The sequence below is a fragment of the Mus caroli genome, chromosome 16 (assembly GCF_900094665.2).
Source record: "Mus caroli chromosome 16, CAROLI_EIJ_v1.1, whole genome shotgun sequence".
Classification (NCBI taxonomy): Eukaryota; Metazoa; Chordata; class Mammalia; order Rodentia; family Muridae; genus Mus; species Mus caroli.
Window position 1 is genome coordinate 3,640,423 of NC_034585.1, and position 20,575 is coordinate 3,660,997.

A 20,575-nucleotide genomic window follows, 5' to 3' on the forward strand; every position below is an offset into this window, starting at 1 on the left:
GAACATCTTTGATAGTTAGAGGCCAGCCTGGTCTACTAAGCAAGTACTAGGATAGTCAAGACTTCACAGAGAACCCTGTCTTGAACCAAAAATAAGGAAGGAAGGAAGGAAGGAAGGAAGGAAGGAAGGAAGGAAGGAAGGAAGGAAGGAAGGAAGGAAGGACATTTTACTTAGCATTCTAATCTAATTTAAATATATAGAAAATTTAGTTTGGGCACTATCACGCATAAATGAGCATCCCGAATAAAAAGTTTACCATTTCAGGACTTTTTCTTTTTTTCATTATAGGAAGGTTATTTCACAAAAATTGTTCTACCATCTGAACTTGATGATTTTACTTTGTTTTTCTAGCCATGAACTAAGATATAGAGTTCAATGTATAGACTGTGTAAGATGTTTAATGAGAGTGGACAGCACAGAGGAGGGGTGGGTGCATTTCCTGGTTTCCCAATTCTTTCTTCTTTTCCAAACAAGGTGTGATAAGGATTTCAGAAGCCAGCCCATGCCTGTTTTTAGGGACATGTGTAAGGACAGATCTCCAGTTCACAGATGTACTGCTTTCCCGAGCCAGGAGGGCTGAGAAAGTAGAATTTGGCCATCTACTCTCTCTTTAGGCACTAGTGAGTTCTGCCCAGGCTTCTTTCTACCATGCAGATAAAATCTTCTTCCCCTAAGAATGGGCCACAATAGGACACGAAACCTTTGTTTCTTTTTCTGTCAATTCATACCCAATTGCCCCTTTTTACTCTGCCTTAAGAAAATAAATCTTGACAATTGCATGGCATCTTCCTGTTTATATTTTCAATCTTCTTGAGAAAAAACATCTTGAGATAATCTAGGGAAGGTATGACAAAACTTGGTCATGCCTATCACGAGTGATGCTCTCAGGTCAAAGGAGCACTGAGGGCAAAGCACATGAGGGCTTAGGGCAGACCCGAGGGTACCATCTGGCGGGACTCAGTTAGATAAAGTCATTCCTGACTGTCAGGTAAGGAGTGCAGTGAGAAGGAGCCTTCCCTCAGTCGCCTGTGGTAGCAGCTCACTGAGGTTGTTCTTGGTTTAGTTTTACGTCATTTCTGTCACTGTGATGAGAAATTCTCATTTTTTAAACAAAAGATTCTCTGTCACCTTATAATGGGAATGTAGCAAGAGTGAGTCACCAGTCTTTTATTTATATACATTTGTATCCCAGTGCCACTGCTGAAACTATACTCAGGATTTTATGAAAACATACATATGTGTGCATGTTCATGCACACACACAGGCACATGTCCACATATACATGTGTATGTATGTACATTGCCTTATTTTTATGTCCTTTTTTTTTTCTTTTTTCATTGAAAGTTTATTTCCATAACAGATTCAGTCACCATTTTGAGTGGCATATAATCCCTTCAAGAAGAGAAAAAGAAATCACTTGTTCCAGATAGTTCTAGGATATTTAAAAGAAATGTATTTCTGAGATAGCCAGACAAAAGCAAATTCTTTAGTAAAACAGAAGCATACATTACTGAATCTTTAAAATTGTTCTGATTTTACATTCTCCAAAAAGTTACAATGACGCTAATGAAGTTTTCTCTCAACATACCTTGTAAGTTGTCATTGATTTAGTTTGAGAACAACTAAGATGAGTCTGAAATTGTAAAGAAGGAAGCAGAAAGGGCTTGAAATGTGGGCCCATGAATGGCAAACTGTGAACAGCCAGAAGCAATACTGATGTTATAAAAGGGCCTATTTCCTGATTTTCTCTTCATTTTAGCTTAGAGACCATTCACATAACACACCCATACACAACACACACACACACACACACACACACACACACACAATCACAAACTCTATCACTCCTCACACACACTTACAGCTTAAATATGCCCAAATTTTGCCTCAAGAATTAATTGTCTTTTATCTGTAGCTACTATGGCTTCACTGGTGTTATGGCACTGTTGAATGAATATGTAATTGAGGCAGTTAAAAAAATAGGCCTGTAATAATCCACAGACTGGACCAACAAGGGACCAGGGAGAAATTAAGGGCATTCCAAACCCAACAGACCATGGCTGTCACAGCCATGTGGGGAGCCACTTCTGCAGGTGACAAGACAAGGTCTAACAGCTCCTTTGGTCATGTCATGGCCTAATTACATGCTTTTCTGGTTGCAGATCATTGGCTTGATGGGCCACAACAAAGCAAATGAAATCTATCTTTTAAGTAGTGCCATCAGGGCCCACCACAAACATTTAGGAAGTATTGGATTTCTAGAGGTATATCAGAAACTGGTGGTGAGAACAGACTCTACAGCCTCTGGGTGAGCCCTTTTTACAATTAAAGAGTAAACTTGATAGGTGAAAGCCACCCAGCAGAGCAGAAGAAAACACACCCAAGGTAGAATAATTTTCCCTCATGAAACATCTGTAGATGTCTCCCCCCCAACCTGGGAAAAGTTCTTGTTGCATATACATGAGGACTCAAGTTCAGATTCCCAGCCACTGTGCACAAACATGCACCTATAATCCCAAAACTGGGAAACACACAGTCAAATCTATAGAGCTCCCTTGCCACCCAGCCTAGCTGAAATGACAGTTGTAGGTTCAGTAAAAGACCCTTGCTCAACAACAAGGTGGAGAGTGTAAAGCTATTCTGATGTTAACCTGTGTTCTCTATACACTCATGCCCTGGTGCACACACATATATACTTACACACACACACACACTCACACACTTAAAACCCTCTCCTTCTTTGCCATATTTTTACTTTAGATGTTATTTTTTTTTATTGGTGGTAATTTTTCCTTTCTGCCACCTTCTTTGACACTAGCACTTATGCTAAACCTGTCATCTTTTAGAATTAGATGTATTTTTTTTCCATTAAAACTCTCTCCTACTACTTCTAAGAGTATCAAAGAAAGTTATGACCCCTGAACTTAAGAGCACAGGTTGACTTCATTTTCAGAACCAGTCCCTGTTATGTCTATGTCTAAGTTATTTCTATATCTGTATGCAGCAAATTCATGCAAAAAAGTCACCTGACAGAAACGAATGACTCTTGATGACTTTTTTCACCAGTGTAGATCACAATGATTGATTTAACTTCTGGGATTCAGTGCTCTTCAGGACTGTAGTACATTTCATACTTAACTAACATCAAAATAGGGGGAAGCCTGCTTACTGGCAGGGCAGTAAGGAATTGGTATGTAAGAACTGAAAAGAGTCTTAATTTGCTAGCTCTTTGGCATTCCATCTAGGCTTAGTTTTGCTCTACAATAATGCATGGTATTTAGACAGATGAATAGAGTTCAAGGAGTTCAAATAACTAAACCCAAGGTATTTTTCTCCTTAGTTATCTTCATAATTTACTTGAAATGCTTTAGCCCAAGATGACAGAAGGGTGCCACACCTTCAATGACCCATCCATGCTACTATGTCCTTGCCACTCCCCCTTCTTCAGTAACCCTTTAAGTGTTTGGCATCTCTCAAAATATGGTCCACCTGCTTCAACTGGCTGGTGGCTGTAATTATCATTTTCTTACCCCCAAGGTCATAGTGTTCCATGTTAAGATTCTATCATTGGCTGCATAATAGGCTGCCATCAATATAAAACAAACCTTGAATGAGCCACATCTGGTTTCTTTTAACATCATTGGGCCTTGGTTTTCTCATCTCCTCAGAGGACAAATTTTATCCATTAAACTAGGGGTGAGGTGAATGCTGTAATTCAATATCCTAGTACAAATGTCATTACTTACTTAATTTCTGATTGATGGGTAGCTTAAAGATGATTCCTTGTAAGAACTGGCTTGATAGAGGCAGTAACCAAAATTCCATTTAAATTGTGAGATCTTTTATGGTCTGATCAGCTCCAAGACTCACCACACAGTAGCATGTTGAGAGTCTATGCTTAGCTCAGTATCCTATGATAGTCTGTAGCCACATTATGATCTGAAACAGGAACTTTTATTTACTGTTCGTGTTCTTTGATATTTAAGTGTGGTAATCAACCTTTGCCACTGATACACAGAAAATAATCAGACAATTAGGTTTATGCCAGAATCCAGTCTTAGTGCAGTTATTTAATCCATGAGAGAATTTGGGCAAGGTATAGACTGTCAACCTTCCACTTGCCTTATCTCTAACATGAGAGAGATGGGTGGTCACTAAAGCCATGACTTCCTGGGGAGATGTACATAGTTCTGAATGGAAGCTCTTCAGCTGGAGCCTGAGCTCAGTGTGCCATCATCATTGCCATGATCATCATTGCCAGTGGGGTCATTCAGTGGAGTTCAAACACATGTTCTACATGGTCATATTTCTCCTTCAATGTGGATTCTTGTCTCGTGTACTTTCAACAGATCAGGAGTCTCCTGAGATGTACCAGCTTCCTAAAAGAGACACTCAACCTTTCCAGGACAAATTCAGCTTCCAAGTCACCACTTCCGCCCCCACCCCCAACCTTTTGTTTAAGTTATGCAGAAGATGATACTGTGTCTCCCACACTGCTTTGGTTTTCTGCTAAAGCTTCACGAAGCTTATGAGGAACATACATTTTAATTTCTGGCTCCATTTCCCAGTGATAAAACTTAAAGCCCTGAAAGCTGAAGTAACGTTTCTAATGAGATATGTTTGTAATGACAACCTTGCCTTCTAGAACCTCTTCCAGCTGTTTCATCAGTGGGAAGAGAGTTGAAAGTGGGTAGAATGGTAGACCTTGGAGAGATTGAAATGAGTCTCCAGGTCTGGGAAAGACCCTTAGAGATTATTATCCAAAGTCCAGGGTTATCTAATCAAACAGCCAAAATTTAGGAGAAACTGGCAACTCTTTTCCTTTTAATTTAATCCTTATTAATACAACATAAGCTGAGGAGTTGTGTCCCAATGATGTGATTGTAAATGTGCTTTCACACATTCAACTTTTTTAAAAGGTAGAGAGTCATGATAGATCCTTTTGGAGGCTTTTCTGCTTTATTTTGTTATTTGCTGGTTCATCTGTATATGTCACAACTCATTGTGCACAATATATATATGGACATTCCAGAGTAGGGTTTTAGAAATGAGCATGGGAAGAGATGTTGAACACTGATCAATAGCAGCTCTCCTTTAAAGAGCAAACCTGAAGCCGACCTGAGGTTGAGAGTGAGAACAGACATATCTAGTGCAGGCCTTTCCCACTGGCACAGAGGCCTGAAGAATGTGCTCCATCAGTGTAGCTTAGCATTGTGTCCTCAATGGCCATCTGAAACAACCAATGGAGCTAAGAGGATGGATCTACATGGTTGAAAAGAACCAACTCCAATAACATCTCCTCTTACCACCACATGTGCATTTTGGCATGTGTGTCCATACATACAAATAAATGGAAGTAGTTTTTAACATGTATTGAATTTGGGCCTGGTGATTCTTTTTATCCTGGCACTCAAAAGGCAGAGGCAGTCTGTGCCTATAAGACCAGAATGGTCTACACAGAGTGATGTGGGCCTGCTCAGATACCTAGTGAAAGCCTGTCTCAAACAATGAATAAAACAAACAACAAACAAACCATCATCATCATCATCATCAAAGAATAAAAGTAAAACTTAGAGGAATGACACCCAAAGATGACCTATAATATCTACACACACACACAAATTCTTAGTGGTCTGTCAAGTTCGAGACTTCTCTGGGTCTTCCGCCTAAAAGATCCCCCAGAACCTACAGACAGAATCAAATTGACTTCATTCCATTACTATCTTGGGGGACCCCAACTGCCAACAGTCAGGCCAAGAGATCAACCTACAGGCTGCAGAGATTTTTGTAGTCAGCATCCTGTAGGGCTCTAAATGTCAATAAGTTTGACACAAAGCATTTGATTCACAAAGACACACTATGAGCAACACAGATCTGGAGTTTTTAACAGTAACAATATAGAGTCAAGGAGCCAAACAATGAGGAAACACTGGAACCACTAACCACCAACCAGCACTGATGCTATTTGAGAAGAGACAGTTGCAATCTGGTCCCACCGGGTCTTGCCAGAACTCTGCCTTTAACTTCTGTCTGGCTTCTAAAATCTCCTTGAGAAATACTTGGAAGCTACTCTTTTCACTTGACACTTAGAAGTCAGAGGGTAATTATTTTCAGAAGGAAATTGCAAATAGAGATTTAATCTAGGGCAGGGTGGGGTGAGAAATAAAATACGGTAAGCCACAAGACTAATTTAAATATGCCACCAGCTGAGTCAGATGGACTCTGGATGGTTGGTCTGTGGAAAGCATCTTAAAAATGGAAGGAAGTCTGTGGATAAAATGATATATGCCATTTCTGTATCGCAGACAGTTGATTATGCTTATAATAATTTCTCTCAATTCTCACTCATATCATACCCAAAGAGGAATTCAAGTATCTATTACATTGTCTCAGAGAAGCTTCAGAGCTATATTGCAACCCAGAAAATTTCCCTAGAGAGGCAGGCGGCATACTACTACTGGTGATAGAACACTGCCCACGTGACTGCCCCCAAGCAGAATCTCAGATGAAGTGAGGGTAGAGGCTGGGTTCCAGATAACAGTGTGTGTATTTCTTCTCTACCACTTGGCAGTTTTGCCTCAACTGGCCTTCCTCAGTTTACTCATGTTTCGTCTGAGCTGCTGTAGGAAGATGAAATGAATGAGTAGGTATGATTAACATTTAGCAGTCTCACATCACAGACAAGAGCTTAATCCATATTTGATAGAGTCTGGAGTCCCAAGAAGCATAGCTCTCCACACAGGGAATGAAAGATTTACCAACTCAGTGTTGGCTATTAATATAATATGATTGTGTTCAGAGTGTCTGTTGGACTCTGACTCGGCTAAGCCAGCAGAGGAGAGCCAGCAGGTATCACTTCTCTGAGCTCTCCCTGTGAGTCTATGGATCATTCAAGCAACAAACCATCCAACCACACAACTTGTACTCAAACTCCAGTACATGTGGAAATTACCAGGGAAGTAGAAGTAGTCCATGCTCTAGCTCCATCTACAAAGATGCTCATTCAATGGGGCTGGGTATAACTTGGTTGCCTGGAATATAAGAAGTTTCCTAGGTAATCACCATGGTAACAAAGATTGAGACTGTCAGCCAGAAACCATCATCTACAACCAAAGTTCAGGCTACTTTGTTGAAATTAAGGTGTCAGTTGACTTTTAAATAGATGGGTCTATATGAAGAGAGGGAAGCAAGATGGTTAGTGTAAGGAGGTGGCTCATCATACCAGCCTCCTTTCTTAGCACAAGAGGTGGCTCCACACCCTCATTGTTCAGATCATTTGATGCTTGTTTGTGGACAGTACTTTTCTATCTAAAATTTTCATCCTGTTTTTGCTCTCTGGTAATTTGGGATAAATGGCTCCATAGAACAAATCAACACATGGCCTATGTGTAGGTATCTAAATAGAACATTTATTTCTATTTAGTGTCTTAAATGTTCCTTCAGAGTAGAAGGAACAAAAATATCTGTAAAATGGCACAGCAAAGAGTGATGGGCACCAGTATGGAGACTACAACCATTGCTCTATTGGTCATCAAATTGGCCTCTCCTTTGAGCTTCTTTGATACAACGTTCCTATTAATCTTACTCATGATCAACTAATGAAAGAAAAATCTTAGAAGGTGGATAGCCACACAGACTGAGCTCATATATTTGATAAGCTCTGTAGAAACATACTTTACTAACATTTTATGGGACTCTTTCCTGAAGGGAACATGACTGGTTATGTGTATTTGAAAATAAAGCACAGAGTTCATGCCTAAATTGGTCATCATTTTTGTAAGGCCTTTTGGACAGTCTTTTGATAATAGAGCAATGTGTGCCATTTAGCTCTCTCTGCCACTACTGGAAATGAGTATTAAACCTTTGAGATTTCATTTTACTTAATAAAAAGCCAGCTAATCCAGTTCTTTTTAGAAAGTGAGTTATCAAAGCAAATGTGATCTTCTTAGTTCCAAAACATATCCTAGAACTCTAAAAATGATAATGGGATAGGCCTAGTTACTCAGAAGCCCCAGGCAAGAAGATCTGTTGATCCTAGAACCTTGAGACCAGACTCTCTGATGTAAAAAAGACTCCACCCCCAAACAGATGTTAAAAGAAAAAAAAAAAAAAAAGACCAAAAAGGAGAAAGTTTAAGAGAAGATGGTTACCAGAAGCAATGGCAGATTGTAGGAGAGAAAGAAGAAGGAAAAGAGTAAAAGGAAAGAAAGATGGAAGGAAGAAGGGAAGGAAGGAGAGGGGAAAGAAGAAAGGAAGAAGGCTGGTGAGAGAAAACAGGAGAAAAATGTGGCATTTTAAGAATTAAAAATCTTGGTATTCAAAAGACCACTCTTAAAGACAGCAACATATTACATAAAATTCTAAGGAACTTAAGATTTAATTAATTAATTTTGAGAGTTTTCCCTATTTTTTCCAATAACAACTTAACCTCTGTGTGAGCTGCCTACAGAGATCCCAGCTCACATCACGTAGAAACCTAGGAGTTGGGTTTGTAGCTCAGTTGGTAGAATGCTTATCTATCATTCATGAAGCCCTAGGTTAAATTCCTGACACGACATAAAATTAGGTGTAGAGGCATATGCCTGTTATTGTAACATGTTGTAATTGGAGACAGGAGGGTCTATTTAAGATCATTGATTATATAGACTATTTCTTAGAAGGGAACCATGCAGAAGCAACATTCATGTTTGCAGTATCTTACAGAATTGGAGGTTATGAGACAGGGAATGCTTCTTAAATAATTAACACCCCCACACAGCATGCACATGGGAATGCTTCTTCTAAGAGCCCAACTTGTGAATGGTCAAGGCTGCCATGCTCAGTTATGGCTGAGCTCCTGTTCTAGGTACCTTGTGAATGGAGGTTCTTTTAAGTGCTTGTCTGATGCATGCTGGGAATACTCTACCTGCAGGTTAGGCATGCCAAATCTCAACATCTTTATGTAGGTTAAATCAAATTCCATATCATATATCTCTTTCATTTTCAGATGTATCAATTGTATTGCCCCTCAAACCTATGGTTCCTCAAACCTAGGGAATCTGAAACTCAATAAGTTTCTAAGTTTGAAAAAGTTTGGGTCATAATATAGATATAACAAAGATACAACTGAACTTACTTTTATTATTTTAAGATTGATGATAAACGAACTTCGTTTTGACTTTAGATTTATAGAAGAAAGTATTCTCAGAGAGTATATAATTTTGTTAGGATTTTATTGGCTTAGAAGCAACTAGAGTTTTCAGCAGAATGTTGTTTCAGGGAATATTCTAGAGGCATCTCTGTTTTATATTCAGAGGTACACCTCTTGCGACAGTAAAATTCTGTTAAGATGTTTTATAAAATGCTCAATTGCTGGATGTTTTTTGAAACACTGGAACAAAAGCAATCATACTAAGATTGCATTTATCTGGGTTCTTGATCCCTATGCACAGTAAAAATCTAACAAATGAGAACCCAGTACCTCTTTGGGGGCTTTCAAGGCATTTAAGATCCTAGCCCATCTCAATGAATCAGTCCAAAGAGCAAGTATAGATATTTGAATTTCTAGGGAAATCAATGGTACCTCTGCATTTGAACACCTTACAGTATGGGACTGCCACCCTGGAAAAGGCCTGAAGGGAGTTTTATCATCTTACTGAATTTAATAAATCATAGTGAAAAGGCATTTTCTATTTTTTTTTTAAGTTTTCTTTCCAGTGTGCATCATATTGGAACAAAATAAATTGAGTGCAGTGGAGAGATGGATGGCACAGTGGTTAAAGCATTTGCTGTACAATTGTAAGGTCCTGAGTTCAAATCTCTCAAGGACCCATCAAGCCAGATACAGTGGTGCGTGTGTGTACTTCTAGCACTCCTACTATGCAATAGAAGGCAGAGACAGGAGATCCTTGGAAGCTCACAGGGCAGTTACCTGGGAATACACAGCTGGAAATAACAGGAGATACTGTCTCAAACAAGGTAGATGGCAAGGAATAATACCATTAGCTGTCCTCTGACTTCCACATATGCAGCAGAGCATGTATACACCCACCCCTTCAAAAAGAATAATTTGGAAACATAGGTGTTCTTTTAGATAGTGGGATTTTTGTCTTCCTAAAGCAACCTTAGTTTGGTAAATTATTATCCATAACCTAATTTCATATAATGCTCTATAATGCTCTCTTCTGTAATGAAAGTATTTTTCTTTCCTTTTAAAAACAGTTTTGAATAGTATATCATAATATATGGAGTGTTATGATATTCCTAGTTAGTCCTGGTACACTCTTTTCCTAATAATAGTCTTTAGTTTCAAAAAAGGTTTAGTATATCTTTAGCACGTAAAAAACCTATGTAAGCACAACATAAAGTAGCTTGGCCTTAGCCATGTGCCCTGGCATGCTTTGGTAACACGCAGTATTAATACCCTGGCACAACAGCTTGTACACGCCCACATCCTGATGCCCTCATGATTTCATTTAAGTGGTCCCGCATGCCTGTTTTGTGATCTTTCCAAGCTTTCCAAGTCCACGGTCCATCAGCACATTTCCTTGCCACATCCATGCAGACGCAGCCCCCTCCCCACCCTTCACCTGTGCACATGGAACCAATCGCCAGCGAGCACGTTTCCCCCTGAGCGAGCAGTATTGTGAATTTTATCTTCTCTTCCAGAAATCAGTTCGTCTTCGTTGCAACAGATGAAATTTCTTGTAACACCTCTGCAGGTAACAGACATTCCTCCTTCCTGATGTCCCCACCTCAGTCTCAGTATCCTTTTTTTTTCCTTCTTTTTATCTTCTTCACATGCTACAATTAGTCACTGTAGAAAGTTTAGTTTCTATAAAGATACAAAGAGACCATGTAGTTTTGAGTGTAGCAAAGCTCTTAGACTCTGCCATCTGGAGAATACTCGAGGAGTTTTGCTAACTCTGATACTCTGATGTGTGTATTTCTGATTTTAATAATGCCTGGTTTGGAAGACTAAGCCTTGCGGTGAACAAATGCACAAAATTCATGGGATAACCAGCACTCGTGTTGGAAATGGTGACCAAGGGAGCTTAGGAACTCAAGGTGACTCCCGTGATTTTTTTTTTTTTGACATATTGTATCTAGTTCAGAGAGATTGAAATGGGAATTATTTGGGATCTTCATGGAATATTATTGGCCATAAGAAACTGCATCCACAAAGCCAGTGGCATTAGGAAATGTAATTACATCTGTCTTTTAAGAAGGGGATCTTCCTTCCTTTAGCTAAGGATCCTCCTTCTTTTCCTTCAACATATATTCTCAAATATCAGAACTTAGAGAAAGGCCAGTTTATTTTGTGTTCAAAACCAGGATATTGATGAATAGAATAGTTTTATGATATTTCCATTAAAACAACACTTGTCATTTCACTTTGATGTGGTTCTGCACAATTAAATTTGGAATTATTTCATTTACGTACCTAGATAGTGCCTTGCTGGAGTCTCTCTCTCTCTCTCTCTCTCTCTCTCTCTCTCTCTCTCTCTCTCTCTCTCTCTCTCTCATTGTATGTGGTGGGGGAGGACTAAAGCCTAAAGGACCTCAGATAATCACTAGGCAATCTTGCCAATGGAATGCTATTGGCCAAGGAAAGTTGGCGATAACAGCCATAACCAAGTACACTACAGATGTTCAAAAGCATCCATCCCACCCAGCTGTGCAGACACCATGCATCTGTTACTGGTTATTTTTTATTGATGGAGTAGTAAACAAAGGTGCAAATTACTAATAATGTTTCAGGCACTATTCAGAGTCTTTGCAGAGAATGAATGACAGGAAGGACAGAACTAGAAGCATGCCCCTGGCAGGGCCACAAAGGTCTCATATTGGGGTCGTATATAAAGGCATTCTCCTCATTGTTAATGGGTTGAAGTTTTACTACAAGACTTACTTCCACAAGCTCATTTTCTAAAGTAGTTGCATACTCCATTTACAAAACTTCCTTTGCTAATGATGCTGCTCTCTCCTCCCATCTCTCTGAATCCCTGCTTCTCCCAGTCAGAGGTGCTGCCACAGTTAACACATTAATGCCTTACAGTGGAAGACGGACTGTTAATTGCATTTCTGAGAATGACAGAGTGAGAAATAGTTTCCTGGGGCTCAGGGATAACTGATCGTTTCCAGAGTGGAGCAAGAAAAGGAGATGGGTTGGAAGAGCCTGGAGTTGGGAGGAATGATGGAGTAACATGAGTGAGTGTTACCTGTGGATGTTCTGGTAATACAGACACACTACCTTCTCCACTAAACTTCATGTGTATTCCAGTGTGTCTCAGGCCATATTGGACATCATGGATCAAAAAATGAAACCTGGAAACATCAAAGTAGATATTGGTTGAATCCCATGATCTGAAAAACAGTTATGTTAGCAAGTGGTCTGCATGCCACCTTCTATAAAGAAGTGACATATAATGCTTGCATGAGCACAGCCTGACTCTCCCCTATCCTGTCTTCTCCAGGACAGCTGCTCAGTACATGTTAATGAATTGCTGTGGATCACATTTTGAAGATGCCACTATTCCTGTGATGGCCACATTAATACTGTGTTGTGTGCATTGTCAGGTCTCATTTGAAGTGGATTTTTTTGAATCAAGCAGAAAGAAAAGATATTCATATCAATCAGATCCCCCTGCAGCTAGGCTACTTCTCATACAAAGTCCAAAATGAGAACTCAGATATGCAATGAAATTAATGTTATCTTGGGGATTTTCCCTTGCAAGCTGCAAAATCCTAATGCACGCACATCCTACAAAGCCCACTTGCTAAAGCAGCCCCATAGAGGGCAGGGCTTTTGCATCCTAGTATCTATTGACAACCAGTGTGCAACAACAAGCACATTCCTAGGTTCCTGTGAGAAACATCAGTGAACTGGGCTGAGTATGAGTTTGGTGGTAGAAAATGTGCCTAGGAGGACTAAACGTCTATGTTGATCCCCTGCATTTAATTTAAAACAAAAAAAACAAGATTCTCAAAATTTTGATCTGTAGTGCTTGCTGGATTTTATTAAAAATTTATAAAGAATGGTTCTTGGGAAAGGCTACAAATGGCGGCAGATATGAGCAGGTGGTTTGGTTGTGGGTTGTTGGTGGTGAGATGATCATTACCTGCATTAGAAGAGGAAGTTCATGTTCTGCTCTTTGGGCTCCTCAAGGTGAAGAGGTGCTCTCTACTATCAGGATGTCCTCAAATTGATCCTTGCCTGCTACCTGTGTTGAGTAGTTGCCCATTCACATTTGTTGGCTGTGAGACTGTTTGTGTGGGAACAATTTTCATACTAAGCAATTCTAAGTTTTCAGTATTTGATTTGGTCAGTTTTCCTCTACATAGGGCTGATCCCATAAGGAACTAGTACAGACTGCCCCTTTAATAATGGGGTATAATGCTAACTGTTGCATCACCTAGCCCACTTGAACAATCAATCAATGTATAATATCAAGAACCTTCCATAGGATGGATTCTTCAAGATATATAAAGGGTGGATGGTGTGGTTTTTCCTTCTGTGAAGCCTCCTGCATTTGTGATTCACTAGAATATTTTCAGGATGAACTAGTGACTTTAGCAGGACAAGATGGGTCCTTATGCAATAATGGAGGTTGAAAAATCAAGTTACTTAATAGATGGAATTCTTTCACGTTTGATAGTAGCTGTGGAGCCATTGTTACATTCTGGAGATGCATTGAAGTCCTGAGGTCACAGCATGAAATAATTGAGGATAAGCCATCCGTGGACAAACTTCCACTCTAGTGGGCAACATACCCCAAATCACATACATCAAGATGCATAGTATATACTTCTATATAAAATTAGACTGGAACCAGTGAGGAAGTTCAGTAGATAAAGGTGCTTGCCATCTAACCTGACAACTTGAATTTGATTCTTGAGGCCTCCATGGTAGGGGTGAACTAATTCCCCAAACTACCTTTCTGACCTCCAAACTCCTCCTGTGGCATATGCATACCCTTACACACACAACAATTAAAATTCAATAAAAATAAATTTAAAAGATAGAGTTGGGATTCTCTAATTAATCAGGAGAGCAGTTGTTGGGGGGAAGGGGGCTTTCAGGTGCCATGGAACTTTACCTTCCATGATTGGAAATGCATTCTAGACAAGGGTGGCACTGAAAAGCCCCAAGCATCTAGTCAAGGAGTCAACCAAGTATTTCACCTCTATCGCTGTGATAAAAACAACAAACAAAAATCAAGAGAGATTTATTCTGCTTGTAGTTCTAAGCTAGAGTCTTTCACACAGGCAATGGCAAGAGCTTAAGCATCCAGTCATGTAACTCCATCCTCAAGGGCAAGAAGGATACAAGTGATGTATGTTACACACCTGCTTCATCAAGCTTGCTTCAGTCCTGGGTAGACCAGGACCTACCTGGTCAGGATGGTCCTGCCCACCATGGGCTGGGTCTTGCTTGATCAATTAACATTCAAAACAGTCCCCACTAACATGCCCATTGGTCAACCTGATGCCAATCAATTGAGACTTGTCTCTCAAAAGTTGTGGCAAGTTGACAGTTGAAACTAATCCCTGCACCAGATTTTACAGTTAAGAGTTCAATCAGTTGAACGTACAACCAGTGCCAAGGCTATGCAATTAGGCATGCTTGCAATTTCAAGAACAAAATATCCAGGGAGGTCAGAGAAAGTGTGTATGCTAGAGATGTCAGGAAGGTAGCAGGAGCTCACAGAGATTGCTCAGGCAAGTTAAGATTAGGAGGCTATGAATCCATTCATTTCCCATAATCATTGGAGGATTCATGTTGATCTGATTAAATTAGCAGTCATCCAGAGATCTTGTTAGAGACCAGAACGTTTTATGAAAAGAAAAGGGGAGAGAAAGCCTCCACAGAGAATCTGGAAAGTGTGATGCGGCCTACAGTGACTAGTGGCCATGGAATTTTGAGGGGTAGTTGGGTTTGAAGACTATTTCGTTGGAGAATAAGCAGGGCATGCTAGTGAGTTAGAAAGCACAGGTGACTTCTGTGTTAGTCCCTTCTCACACTGCTGTGACAAAGTGCCTGTTCAAAGCAACTTGGGGAAAGAAGAGTTTTCTTTTGGCCCACAGTCTGAGGATATAATCAGAGGGAAGGCACGGCAGAAAGGTGAGGAAAGCACAGAGGGTGAGGCAGTTGCTCACATTGCATCGAAAGGCAGGAGGTGAAGAGGAAGGAAAGCTTTCCTCTTTGATTTGTGGCTAGGAGCCTCTCCCTTAGGATGGCACCACCCATAGTAAGTGTATTTCTTCCCTCCTTGAGCAAACAAATCTAGAATCTACCTGGAAGATGTACCAGGTGTTTGTCTCCAAGGAGATTCTCAACATGGCAATCAATATTGACCATCATAAACCCCTCTCTTCTTCTAGTACGCTGTGAGAGATATTTCCTAATATGGGAGATTACATTAAGTACTTGGCCCCTGTAACAGCTCCTTGGGTACTTTTGTGGGCTCTACTGAGTTATTCAGGATGCATCAGTAACTTTCTATTATTGAGTGAATTATGTGTGCTAGTGTGATAAGCTATATATGTATACACACACACACACACACACACAATTTACCACAATAAAGAGCTCAATCAGTAAAGTTCTTGTTGCACAATCATGAAAACCTGCTTTCAAAGCCCCAGAACCCACAGAGAAAACTACTCCCACTTGCCGATGATGGTGGTACCCAACCTGGATTTGTTGTGTATGAAAAAAAATTAGCCAATAGATGACTGTGAGCATCCACTTCTGTATTTGCCAGGCACTGCCATAGCCTCACACAAGGCAGCTAGCTATATCAGGGTGCTTTCAGCAAAATCTTGCTGGCATATGCAATAGTGTCTGCTTTTGGTGGATGATTATGGGATGGATCCCCGGGTGGGGCAGTCTCTGGATGATCCATCCTTTCATCTTAGCTCCAAACTTTGTCTCTGTAACTCCTTCTATGGGTATTTGTTCCCTATTCTAAGGAGGAATGAAGTATCCACACATTGGTCTTCCTTCTTCTTGATTTTCTTGTGTTTTGCAGATTGTAACTTGGGTATTCTTAGTTTCTGGGTTAATATCCACTTATCAGTAAGTGCATATCAAGTGACTTCTTTTGTGATTGGACAGGGCCTCCAATGGAGGAGCTAGAAAAAGTACCCAAGGAGCTGAAGGGGTCTGCAACCCTATAAGTAGAACAATATGAACTAACCAGTACCCCCAGAGCTCGTGTCTCCAGCTGCATATGTAGCAGAAGATGGCCTAGTCGGCCATCATTGGGAGGAGAGGCCCCTTGGTCCTGCAAATTTATATGCCCCAGTACAGGGGAACGCCATGGCCAAGAAGTGTGAGTGGGTGGGTAGGGGAGCAGGGATGAGGGAAGGTATAGGGGACTTTCGGGAAAGCATTTGAAATGTAAATGAAGAAAATATCTAATAAAAAATTGGAAAAAAAGAATTTAAAAAAACTTAGCTAAATGAAAATAGTAAAAGCTGTTGGAACCGTCTGCTGCGAGGCAGGTCTTTTAAGTAAAGAAGCAATATTTGGCATAGCCAGGACAGCACACTAGGTGTGAGTTCTGTTTCCTTCTTTAGTCCCTTTGAGCCTACATGTATGCACACACCTGCAATAAGCTTTCAGATAATATTTAGAGGAAATTGCTAAATTGGTCATTCCTCTAATGAATCCTTCAGCAAGTTCCCTCTAATTGTCCTGCCCTCATCAGCATCTTCTGACGACTCAGCAAAGTTGTCATGGAGAAAACTGATTTGTGGTTAATTGGTAGTGTTTCCAGTGGAGTGTGATGTGCACTTTGCTGGAAGTAGCAGGTGCAGAGGGAACATGTAAGCAAAGGTACTTAGTAAAAATAATAATTGTCCTGATTACTGCTAGCTTACTGTGTATGAGGCACTGTTCCAGACTTGTGGCATTAAATAACAATAAAATGTACTCATAAAAATAAAATGGCCTTATCCATTGACCAGGTAAAATTAGGGAAATATAGATAACTCTGAATTTACCTAGTGGAAGGAGGTGACAGCAGTGAAATCTTAGGAAAGAAGTATCATTATTAAGTTCAGACTGTGAGACCTATTTCAGATATAGGGCCCATTCAGTCCCTCACCCACCCTCAACCCTGGGCATTAGATTCCTGAGTCTGAAAGGGAACATTCTAAAAAGTTTTCCCATGTGGTTCCATAGCAGAGTTAGGCACACACCTGGGAAATCTTTTCTATCCACTGGTAAGGAGAACTCTGGAGTCTTTTCTTGATGTGGGTCTTCTACTCTCCTGACTGAGTCCTGAGCTGTGGTTGGCTCATCTGTATTTCTAAGTCTAAAGTATGCAGCAGAATTCATATACATGTAAGTTTTGATTATTGTACAAGCCATTCCATTAATAATTATAAAAAAGTGAATGTAGTTTAAATATATTGAGATAAATAAAACAAAACTGTATTTCCAATTGTGACTACAATGGAATTTTAAACAATATATGGGGCTCATATTTGTGGCTATTATCTATTTCTTTGAAACTGGAATATACTAGAGACACACAGAATTCATTAGGACTGTGCCCCTTGTTTCGAAGTAAAGCATTGCAAGGTGACTGTGTGTGGTTTTCTTTGTTGTTGTTGTTGTTGTTGTTGTTGTTGTTAGAGTAGAAGAAAATTCCTTGGGGTTCAGATCCCAGGACCTGCGTCTTTCTAACTATGCTTGTTACCTCTGGAAACCTCTGCTCTGCGTGCATAAGCAGACACATGTAAGTCCTGTACTGTCAGGATCCCTGCCTTTACTTAGCAGGTAGCAGAGGGATGGGTGACCCCAAGGACTCTTAGCTACTGCTCCCTTCCACTTCTCTGCAGGATTGATAGATCACAGAGCTGATAAAGGACACAAATGGTTCTATGACTGTGTGTTTTATGCTGCCACAGATATGCCACAGTGATTTCAAAGCATGATGGGAAATTCCTTCTAGCTTTTACAGCAACGGTCTTAAGACAAAGAGAAAGAGGGTTTCTAAAAGGTTATCTAGAGTGTGTCTATGCCTCTTCTATCTGATGAGGCATTCCTTCCAGAGTAACCTACTGCAAGGCCCAAAGTGGAACTTATTGTATCTTCCTACGTAGCTGGCTGCTATTCTGCTTAGTAAATCTAGAATCAAGTTGGGCTTTTATTTGTTTGTTTGTTTCCACACCTGTCCCACTGAGATTCAGTCTAATGTAAGGTATTAAAACTGCATTGAGAGGAAGGAAAAATTATTCTTTCTGATCTGACAGAAATATTGAGTCCAACTTTCTACATTTTGTAGGTATTAGATTTGTGTGAACATTTATGTTCATCACAAAGTTGTGTGCAAAAAATTAAAAAGGAAAGACAGACAGACAGACAGAAAAGAAACAAAGAAAGAAAGAAGCAGAGAAAGAAAGGAACAAAGAAACAAAAAGAAAGAAAACTCTATGAGACTTCCACACAGCTGCTTCAGAACCCAGAGGGTGCATTCTGTCCCACTTCTGGGGTACCTGGGAACATCATGAGGTTGGCCCTGTCCTCAGTGATTCCTGGAGCTGATTTTTGAATGCACGCTGAGGAAGTGAGTGAGGACTCACATCTGAAAGACCAGAGCCTTCTGGAGAGGAATGGAGTTGCCTTCCGTCCTCACTTGTACATTAGAGCTTTTGATGCATTTTGACTTCTAGATGTTCTAAGTTTTGAGTTTTGAGTCTGGATTGGTTCTCCTAATCTAGAGCTTTTGTGGGGGAAAAAAATGTGCTGGATCCATGATTCAGAAATAGTATTTGCAAATGTGCACACTATTATAGAGGAAGTTTTAAGACTTGATACTCAGACTCCAGTTGGTCACCCCACAAGAGAGCAAATAGAAATATTCCCAGGATTAACTGTTGCTCTCTGATTTCATTTAAATACATATAAGAAATTTCCATCTTAATATTTTTCAATGAGTCTTTACCCTATTGCAGAAAACCAGAATGTGGGGTCTGTGGTTCAGGAAGTCAAACCTTCCTGTAAGGACACTGCAGACCTGTGTAGCTGGATGTCAGCCATTGCTCCTGGAAGGTCTGTTGCAAATATTGGCTACTATGACCCTAGATGGATTGTCTTTGTTGTCAACCATGTTGAGAAGCACCTAAAAGGTTACAAGGCATGTGGCATGCCTCTAGTTCCTCAAAGCACTTCCCCAGAAGATTGGCTAAGGGATGGATGCTCATCCTAAATGTACAAAGCATCTTCCCCATAGACTAGGGACCCAGGCAGAATTACAAAGAGGGAAAACGCCACTATGATAAGTGCACTCCTCCCGGCTTCCTGGGTCCCATGAGGAGAAGAGCCAATGCACTGAGCTCAAGGTCAGAACCAGCTAGAACTTCCTCCCTTTAAGCTGGATGCCCAGCATTGTGTCAAAGGCACATGGAGGCAAACACAAGCCTCAAAACCTTCTCTAGATGGAGTGTGCTGTCTTATCCTTAGCCTAAAAGTGAGAAAATGGTGGAACCCAGTAATTGCCTGGGGAAACTTTTTGTTGTCCTGAGCCTCCTGGGTTGTCTGATCAGATAATTACTTGCATGAAAGAAAGAGAATTTTCACTCATTACAGAAATAAGCATGGTCCAGTCCAGGAAAGAGAAAGGTCTTCAGCAGAAACCTAGCATAGTTTGAACAATATTTCTTTGAGTCTTTGAAGGGAGGAGTTTTGTCTGTTTTAGAGCTCAGAGAAAGCCCATGGAATTTACAAGAGTCTGTATCCACAGAATTACAAAGATTATTTTGATCAGATATCCCCCGAGACTCTGTCTGGTAGGGTTTTTTGTTTCTTTGTTTGTTTGGTCGCTTGCTTGTGTGCCTGCTTTTATAAGTGAGAAACAGTAACTGGTTGAGTTGAAAACTGTAATGCTCCTAACTCTTAGGCTGGAAATGAACAGATGGTGGCTGAGTGAGGGATGGCGTAACACTAGCTCTAGAGAATAGAAGAGCTCAAAGGTCATGTGCCTTCTCCTCTAAGGGAAAAGAGCTGCTTTTCTCTTTCCATTCTTGGGGAAGAGCAGAGGGTGTTGCCCAAACAAGAACTGACTTGGTCAGGGTCGGCTGTGCTCTTAATGCACTCCACTCTGGGTAGGGGAGAGTGACAGGTCAACAGGACATTCTGCCAGCAGTGACGAAACCCAACGAGCTTCCTTTTGAACCCTTTTAGTCCTCATTTTAAAAAGTTCTCAGAATTTTCCGGATGAGAGTGATATAACAGGAATAAATGTCTGTGTACAACTTAAGGCTCTGCCTCCTCCCTCCTCACTGGCTCCGAGAGTCTTACTAAGAGTGAACACTGGGATGGGCCAGTGAGCATGGTAAACTCAGACCTCTGTTGGTTCTCCCTAAGAATGTGACAGAGAAGATCCACCGTCTAACCCCCCAGAGATCCCCACATAGCAGGGCATCAGAACCACTGAGCCCTCAGACCTTTTCAATAAGTATGTGCTTAGCCTGGATTCATTTTCCTAAAACCCTACAGACTCGTAGTCCAGCTATAAAGGAAAGGCATCCGATAGTTCCTAAAGGCACTGCCCAAGTAAAGCACGGCAGTGGGAAAGTCCCT

General features: G+C 40.6%; 1 protein-coding gene across 22 annotated transcripts in view; it reads left to right on the plus strand.

Annotated features, from left to right (window-relative positions):
- The window catches only part of Rbfox1 (RNA binding fox-1 homolog 1), a 1,640,850-nt gene that overhangs the window by 1,610,105 nt on the left and 10,170 nt on the right, over window positions 1-20,575 (plus strand). For 11 of the 22 annotated variants that reach the window (XM_029470804.1, XM_029470790.1, XM_029470803.1 and 8 more), the window contains one exon: window positions 10,648-10,700. The exons of the other annotated variants lie outside the window; for them this stretch is intronic. In XM_029470804.1, coding sequence (XP_029326664.1) covers window positions 10,648-10,700 — 53 coding nt within the window. The remainder of the gene's footprint in view (window positions 1-10,647; window positions 10,701-20,575) is intronic. 22 annotated transcript variants of the gene reach the window in all.